Source organism: Elaeis guineensis, chromosome 13 (genome assembly GCF_000442705.2).
Source record: "Elaeis guineensis isolate ETL-2024a chromosome 13, EG11, whole genome shotgun sequence".
Classification (NCBI taxonomy): Eukaryota; Viridiplantae; Streptophyta; class Magnoliopsida; order Arecales; family Arecaceae; genus Elaeis; species Elaeis guineensis.
This window is the reverse complement of record NC_026005.2, coordinates 8,499,870-8,509,326: the sequence shown is the minus strand read 5'-3', so window position 1 is coordinate 8,509,326 and position 9,457 is coordinate 8,499,870. Positions and strand designations below refer to the sequence as shown.

Sequence of the window (9,457 nt, the reverse complement as noted above, 5' to 3'; positions counted from 1 at the left end):
ATTAACGATATATTTTTAATTATTTTAATAGTCTAGGGGATTATGATGAGGAATCCACCATATCATACTATAATCTAATGCGGGAACAGGGAGTAGATTGTTTATTTTGCACATGCTTGGATTTATCATAATGGGAGGTGGTTCTCCATTTTCCTTCTCAAGAAGCAAAAGAAGTTGGGTGGTTGTCTGATCTATGTAAGCATTATATTGAAACTCTTTAGTTACTCTATAATTTTATTCACGAAATCTAAAATAAAATGTTTCAGGGAGAAGAATAGTTTTGTTGTTGCAATTTATACAAAAGATTAGATTATTTGCAAAATGAGAGTAGTATAAAATATTTAGTGTCAGAATATATAGAAATTCATAGGGCATGATCCTTATAGCTCAATTGTGGAGTGTCATGTTTGCAAGCTGACTCTCTGCAGTTCATTCCATATGAGGATATTGAGTATTTTCCTTTGTCTTTTTCACCGAGGAGAAAGTCCTGTGCATGCAATGAGATGTTGAATCAGAAAGAGAAATAGGCTATTTAAAAAAAAAGGATAACCACCAAAACCATTTAATTTTTAACATGTTTTTGTAGAACAATTTCTATAATTTCAAAATCTCATTCAACAGATATGTATGAAAATCCTAAAAGGTAGTATTAATTAGGCATTTGACTAGGAACTTTATAAAATGGTTGGTGCTTTTTAACTATTAGAACGAATAATTGTCGTAGCAGTCTTTTAAAGTAGAATTAGTCCTCATAGCTCAATTGTAGGGCATTAGTTTTTTACATCGAAGATCCATAGTTTTATCCTACTTGAGAGCAAATGGATTGTTGTTTTATAAAACAATGATGCCACACAGGTCCATGTAATATCCATAGTGGCTAAGAACAAACTATTGAAACTCTAAACATAAAAGGAGAAAGTCTTAGAGTTCAAATGCCATCTTCTTCACTTTCTAGACTGCATTAACAATAGAAGTCTCAAAACAAATGCCAGGTTGCAACCTATGAATTATTCAATTTGTCACCAGTATTGCAACTAATGGATCAGATATAGCAGATAAGAAAATGAATAGGGTACACGGATTCCCCATCATATGAGATCCAGCTAAAAGCATTCTCACATGATTACATTCTCTTGAAGTCACAACATGCCTAACTCTTACCTCGAACTTTAAGCCTGACAAGACATTGTGTCACATGATACTCGAGTTTAGCTGGTGGCTTGATGTTATGCTGTCTCCTAATATCATATAGCATTAGAAGAGAAGAACCGGTGCCAACATCCTGACAGAATATGTTACAGAGACAGGATGATCCATAACTACAAGCAATTTGTAAGGCTGCCAAAAAAAAAAAAAGGTTGTCAAGGAACTGCCTAACACTGCAAAGCTCTAAAGGTTTGAAAAAGTGTAAGTGCAGCTTACACCAAATGACAGGCTTAAGATTTGGCTTGATCCCTTTGATCGTGGATCTGTGAATTCTGGAGATAAGCAGTGGCCACATGACATGTTTTTCTTTCAGTCCAAGATCTGTAACACCTATCAAGCACAGTTAAAAATAACAACATGTTGATCAGTAACCAGCCACTTAATTGAAAAAATATCAAGTTCTACATTCATTTAATTAGAATTACTATGCAATTCATGTTATTAATATAAAGTAAATAAAGAAATGTCCATGCAATTTGATCTCTTCTTAGCACCACATCTCTTAGGAGCCAGTCCCTTCTTAATTACCAAAGCTTAAGCAAAAATCCGGGCAGTTAAATGGGATGAGCATTCTAGCTAATTGTAAGAGGTATCTTGGGCCAGCTCGTCACTTGTTGATATGACCAAACATGCAAATAATCTTGGCATGATCCTCACATGAAGAATGCCAAGAGACCTCATTGGAGTCTTTCCTGAATACGTTTCCAACTTCCAAGCCTCCAGCAACACAATTTATTAAAGGTAATAAATTTCTCAGCAGGTTAGTGATGTATTTGATCACATGCAAAATGCGAAAAAGACTGAACCCCTATACTGACAAACCCCATAAATCATAACAATCAACTAATGATAAACCTAAAAGTCACATAAATCTCAATCGACCTAAATTTATGAATTTAAAAGTCAATGATAGTGTTCAGGAGATTAACTGTTATGGAGTATAAAATAACTACAACACAAAATCAACATAACTAATTCATTTGCTTCCACAGTATCATTGTGGAAAAGTTTCTGATTCATGAAACAGAAAATTTATGCAGCTGAATCAGTCAATTATACCTATCCTCCTCAATTGGAACTCACCGCATTAGTCACAATGACAAGGCGGCATCTGTAAATATGTAATCACAAGTATGGTTATCAAAATGAATCTTATATATTGTAAGTTTCTGCTGAATATTAATTCTGGAGCATTCTAGATTTAGAATAGTGTTTTCTGACTTCATCTTCGCAGAACAAGGTTTGGTTGGTTTTGCTATCATGCTTATGACTAGAGAGGTTTGATATAACGTCTAGTGTCAGATAAGATATGATTCAGAGTTGTCTAGACAGGATAGACGGTCAAGTTCAAATATAAGAATCCAGATCAAGTGTTTAGCTTCTACATGGGAATCCGACAAACAAAGGAAGTACAGATAAAGGATTGGACACAGGCTTATGAAGAAGATGGGTTAAATCATACTAAAACAAAAGTTGGAAAAATTCAAAGTTCCCAAGATGATGTCCATTTTGTTAGGTAACTTTAAGCCCAAAGAAGGCAAAAGGAGAAAATCTTTTATAGAAATATACGGACAAACTCATATGTTGTGCTTAGATGCTTGGGTTTGCTTTTGAAGATGGCATCTATGCCCTAAAGGAAAAAACCTGATTAACAAGATACTTTAGGGCATTATCTAGATAAATAAATAAAGGCGCTTTAAGGACAAGGTCCCATGGACAAAGATTTTTCTTGAAAAGTCAAAAAGTATTTCATCCCAAGGACCTCTTAAATTATTTTTTTCTTCTACTGTAGCCTCTTGGAGTTCTAACATAATTCAAAAGAGATGTGCAGGCTATCTTCATGTGGGTGGACATTAGAACCTCCACAGAGTCCTCTACTCAAAAATTTTATAATGAAATAACACATAAAAGCTGAACTACAATATCTAAATTACTGGATACAATATTCTCAACAATCGTTTCACAGTTTAGTAATAACATTCACAACTCATGAACGTTCAATTACTTTTCCAATGGGAAGCTTGCATTTCATGAACGCATTTCTGAAGGAAAGCCATGGACAAATATTGTTGATGAAGAGGTTATCTACTGCATTAGTTAAAAGACTAATGGTTGACATTGCATTGCCTAAAAACATAAATTTCAGACTCATGGCTATCAGTGTACTCTGCCAAGTAGATTAATTTCTATCACACTTATCTGATGCAATACCAGGTATAGTACAGTCGATGATCAGTGAATGAATAGTTGGTAGAACATTTTTCTAACATGACATACCTCAGATTCTCCTTCAGAAAAAAAGACATACCTCAGATTCATCCACTTAGCTCATTTATTCTGAAACCAAAATGGGTCTCTGCCAGCACAAGCAGCAACAAAAGCTTCCTGAAGCTCGGGCATAGCCTCCTTGTGAAGGAGTATATATCTCTCGACAAACCTCTGGTCAGAAATTGTCATGGCAGACAGAAGGTCCTGCCTTTTGCCCCTCAAACCCTTCAAGCCCAGAAGTCGCAAAACTTGGTACCTTGGCACCAACCTATTCTCCAAGCTATACATCAAGATCGCTGGGTGGGAAGCAATGTAGGCCGGGCTGCACCCAACCTCCCTTACCAAAAATTCCATCTTTGCACGGAGATTCTTCTCTGAGTTTATAACCATATAGGGAGCACTCCGGACCGCAGAAAGAAAGTCCCTTTCCGACCACCCATAACTCTTCAGCAGCTCCATTTTCTTCTCCAGCAAACCTCTGCTGACGTAGGTCACGGCGACCAATCCATGCACAAACATCCCCGAGTCTTGCCGGAATCCAAGCTCCTCAGTGCGCTCCACCAATTCTGCAATCGTTTCGATGCTCAGGGTGATCAATCGGCTAGCCTTCTGCACAAGGAAACCAATCTCCTCTGTCGACAGCCCTTGCCGCTGTAAAAGATCGATCTTTGGAGCTATGTTCCTATTGATGTCATGGGTGATGAGACCCTTGTTCTTTTTTAAGGCTCGGAGGAGGGATTTGTCGTTGCCACCGAAGAAATCTCTCCAGAATTGAATCCTGGGCGCGGCAGAACGTAGGATGAGGGAGTGAGGGCTTGCAACGACGAGCTGGGCGAGGGTGGCATCGGAGAAGCCGATGGCTTTGAGAGCCTGGAAGTTGGGTTCGAGGGAATTGTCGACGCTGGCGCAGAGGAGGGGAGGGTAAGAGGATATGAGGCGGCGGATGTGGACGTCGTCGAAGCCATGGCGTTTGAGGAAGCGGAGGACCGCATCGGGATTCAGGGTGGATCTGAGGGCGGTGAGGTGTTTGGAGGCTCTGATGGCTTTGTCTTTGGGCAAGCCACAAGAGATGACGAGGTACTCCACCATGAAATGGTGGTTGGGAGGTCGGTCCTCCTCTAAGGCGGCGGCAGCGGCGATGGAGAGGCGGCAGAGATGGAAGGAGGGGAGGAGGGACGGTGAGGGAGTGATCTTGGGGAAAGAGAGGGGGTAAAAGAGGAGGGGGGACTTGAACGCCAACATACTTGGAGAGCGGGAGAGGGAGAGGGAGCTCTCGCGAGGCCTCGGCAGGGCTTTGGAGGACGCCTCCTCTCGTATCTGGTTTTCAGGGGTCTACCAAAGATATATTATCATTATTTTTACATACAGTCATGGATTAAGATTAAAAAAAAAAACTTTTAATGAAATATAAATGACTCAGAAACGTAAAAATTGACTCGAAATTCCTTTTGTAATCCTCCGTTTGAATGATGGATACCAAGATGACCAACATATCGCTCAACTTGGAAATGAAAGGATCTTGCTCATCTTTCTACCCCCTTGTTCCACCATGATGCTCTTCATTTTTGAGATAAATGACAAGCATCCATCTCCAAGATAGGCGACATGATGGCATCATCTCAAAAATCTATCAAAAAAAAAAAAATCATAGCATTTATAATGTTTGAAAGGAACCCATGACACGCGTGCATGCAAACATTGGATCTGATTATCTTTGATTTAACTACTTGTTTGAGGGCTACTAAGGCACTTACTTCTGATTTGAGCCGTAGCTCCTAATCAAACCAATCATAAGATAAATGCTTGGTATTCTGAGATGTATGGCAATCGAAACATGCAAAATAGGGGCCATATATTAGATCTATGTCTTTTCTCTGGGAGATTTATATGGAGCAGTGCTAGGGTAACACAAGAATCTCAGACAAGCGCCACACTGCTGATGTGCAACTCCTACACCACAAGGTTGGGGATCCCCACCTTAAACTAGAACTAGTTTTAGAAGCACCACACATCTTTTTATCTTGTAGTTAGGAGGTTGGCATCCTATCCTAGAGAAAATTGCCACATTTCTAAAGTTTAGTTGGTTCTATACTTATATCATGCTACATATAGTGATGACTTAAAAACCGAGACAACAAGTTCTCAATACATGATGCCACATAAGTGTCTAAGGAGAATAATTAAAGACAAAATGGAACAGAAATAATGAAATTCTGTTATATAATCTAATGCAACCAATTATTTCACTTGAGCAGTCCTTCCAACTGTATGATATCTATCACCGTAGCAGAGAAATTCCTTGCTGAATCAGAACACTGCTGCACTGAAATCATGGATCGATTTTACAACTGATGTCTCCCTAATACTGAAACTAATTGGATTAGTCAGAATCACAATGGGATGCTATACATGTACAGACCATGCACACATACCAAAATCACTCGACACCTGAGCGAAACCCAGTCCTATGTTTCTTCTCAATTAATTTTCTGTTTCTTTCTTGAATACTGATTTAGAATGGTACTCCAAACCTGATCTCACCTCGATGGGATGAGGCTTTCTTGTTGTAATTGAAATCATGGTCGTGATCAAGTAACCTTAACATAAAACATAAAGTTCATGATGGTTCCAACAAAGGATATGGTTCATAATTGTTCGCATGATATAATGATTAAGTTCAAATATTTCATGGAAATATCCCAAAGCTAAAGAAGAAGCAGAGATATGAGGATTGAAGAATTACTTTTGAGGGTCCTCTTAATACTGGATGATCCAACTTAAAAGCAGCCATGGATTCAGGCATTGTTGAGCCAATGTATATAGTGCTGCTGGGAATTATGCAAGCACCAAAATGTAATCATCGCATTGACCACAAGCATGTGGAATAATGAGGTGAGGCATAGACAAGGTGTCAACATTAGAAGGAAGTTCAAACTGTCAACTGAAAATTGCCAACCTTGAGAAGATGAACAGAAAATAAAAGATCATGCTTAGGACTGGCCCTAGATTTCACTGTTAACTAAGTTTTCAGAGGATCACAAATAGAAGCAACAAAATGTTTTCCTACTCTTATATCAGAAGTTCCTGAGAATAGATAAACATGAACTTTATATATAAAAACATTTTGAACAATTAGAGAGAGGGAATGGCATTTTTTTGTGAATTTTGATTAATACAAGCATTAAAGAAAAAAGAACCATAAATTTTCATGGACCTTCGTGCGAACCTTAAGAAGCTGTAAGCTTATAACCAGAAGTAGAAAGATAATAAGCTGAAATTGATGAAAAGAGCATCACTAGTATGCACATAACCGGAAAAATTTAAGAACATGAATTGATTACAGGATAACGAATAATTGCTACCCCCCATGCCAGTAAAATGTTCTGAAGAAAAATACTCTGGAGACAATAATCATACCCTACTTTCGTCTTACCACAAACATGACATATAAAACCAATGTAACTATCAATCAATCCTGTTTTCTTCCTGAATCTCTAGAAGTCATGAAATGGCCATCATAAACAGATCCTAGAGTTTGGGCTTCCCCGCCCCTCACCAAACTCTGACAATGTGAATGATGTTCTTTAACAGGATTTTCAGGTAACTACTTTGAGGCTGAACTGGTCAATATGAACTCTCTCTGCACAAAAAGTTGCTATAGTAGTCACAACAAGAGTGGTGGCATTAACCATAAAAATCCTTGGCATGCAAACAATATGCAAATGATCTGTGTCCTGTTAATATTAGATATTCTGGTTCACTACATTATCATTTACCTTTCCCTAAGATGCAAGTGCATTCTGTGGTGCTGGCCTCGTCAGATATATGTTTTGCCACAATTTGAAATTGCACAGAATGACAAATAGTTCCTGCTGACAAAGCGAACAAACGCTTAAACAGAAGCTTTAAGCAATCTTACACAGAAAACTTCCTGCACATCTAAACTGGAAATTGCAGTTCCTACAGTTCGGTCTTTGATAACTTTATAAGTAGTCTGTCTGTAATTCATCAAAAGTACCTTTCTCTTTAAAGTAAAGATTATTAAAATGCAATTACAAATCTTCAATATCACATCATAAAATTTGATTGCAAAGATCCCCAAATGTGCAAACAAACAATAGATTTTAGCAATGTGGACCTACATTAACATATTCAACCAGCTGTTACGCTACCATCTTTCCAGATTCTCTTCTGCACAATTGTCCAATGCACTGTCTTGACACATAACTCATTGATTCGACACTATGTCGGATATTGATACAAGAATCATATAACTTTGGTCAAACATGTCCAGATGACAACATTGCTAATGTAATTGCTCAAGGAGTCAAATTTAATACCTAGATTGCATTCATGGAAGGGAATGAAGAGAAGTCCTTGCACATCGGAATACCTAAGGTTAGATGGTGCCCTCCTTGCCACATGCGGCAGTATACATCGGTAACAATCCTGGAACTTTGTCCTTGTGTGGGATAACATACTTCTTCATGAACAATTTATCTGAAGGAACCAAAATACTACTGAACTGATATCTTCCACTATGCAACTCGTTCGCCTTCAACATCTGCATGACACGATGCCGAGGCATCAACCTCTTCTCCAAGCTGTATGTCAGGGGCTTCGGATGGAAGGCAACCTCCACTGGCTCAAAACCAACTTCCTTTACCAAAAAGGTCATCTTTGCATGCAACATTTCCTCAGAATTCGAAAGAAATAACGGATCCTTGCGGAAGGCAGCAAAGAATTCAACGTCTGACCACCCAAAACTCCTCATGACTCGGAGTTTAGCATTGAATTTGGCCTCACTGACAAGGTTCAGAACCCAGAGAGCCCACAAGAACATCCCCGAGCTGCGGGGTACCCCCATTCCCTCGACCCGCTCAATCAAAGCTCTGAATTTTTTGGGACTCCTGCGGATGAATGTGGGGGTACGCCGCAGCACCCGAGCCGTCCTTTGATCTGAGATGCCGCACTCCCGCAGCAGTGAGAGGTTGGGCATGATGACCCTCTCAATGCTGCTGTTGATAACCCATAAGTTGCTTTTGATGAGCTTCACGAGGTGCTCTTTGGAGCCGAGGAGGCGCATCCAGAAATCCAACCGGGGCTGGATGGTGCGGTGGAGGCTGAGGCTAAAAACATTGGCACTTGAGAGGAACAACCGGCTGAGGTTGGATCCAGAGAAGCCCAGATCCCGGAAAAATTGGAACTTTGGAGCCAGATTCCTCTCGACACTATAGTTGAGCCAATTGGGGCAGCGAGATACGATCGTTCTGAGACTCGCGTCGTCGAAACCTTGGCTTCTCAAGGATCTGAGGAAGGCGTCGATCCTCTTGGTGGATTTGAGGTGCGCGAGGGATTTGGAGGCTTTGGAAGCCTCTGTGGAGGAGAGGCCACACGAGTTGATGAGATATTCGACCACAAAATGGGATCTTTGAGACGATTTCTGGCCTTTGTCGGCGGAGGCGGTGGCGGAGGAGAAAAAGAGGAGGTCATCCAGGCGATGACGGTGGAAGAGGGGAAGGAGGACATTGCTTATCGTGCCACTCCGGCGGAGGAAGGCAGAGGAGAGCTTGGCCGGCGACATCGCATTGTGAGACGGTAGAGCGGCCGTGCTTTCGAACCCTAAGGTACTGTTCGACAGGATCATCCAAGTGATGTGATTATTTTATTTGACATTGTAAAACCCACGAAGAATATAATGATAAATCCCATCGCACCATCACTGTATTATATAATAATAATATCACAGTGTATGTTTGAGGGCATTTGACGATTCAACTTTGATCACTATGATGATATAAAATTACTGATGATCCAAATTTCGAAATGATCTAATTTTAATAATAATTTAAAATTATTATATTTAATTTATTATAATATAATGATTACAAATTTTTGAGATTAAAATTATTTGTTTGATATATTACGAAAATTTAAGGTCACGGACCATATAAAAAAAAAATATCCCTGATGATTTGTTTGG

At 39.5% G+C, this 9,457-nt stretch overlaps 1 protein-coding gene across 1 annotated transcript; it reads right to left on the bottom strand.

Moving 5' to 3' along the window:
• Positions 1-248: 248 nt before the first annotated feature.
• On the bottom strand, positions 249-9,153 carry LOC114912588 (uncharacterized). The gene is made up of 7 exons (XM_029261195.2): positions 7,876-9,153; positions 7,251-7,346; positions 6,218-6,327; positions 3,515-4,806; positions 1,423-1,536; positions 1,162-1,338; positions 249-487 (listed from the first exon to the last, which is right to left on the bottom strand). Exons 1-4 carry the CDS (start codon positions 9,119-9,121, stop codon positions 3,535-3,537), a joined length of 2,724 nt encoding a protein of 907 aa, XP_029117028.2. The 5' UTR covers positions 9,122-9,153; the 3' UTR covers positions 249-487; positions 1,162-1,338; positions 1,423-1,536; positions 3,515-3,534.
• Between the last annotated feature and the right edge of the window lie 304 nt (positions 9,154-9,457).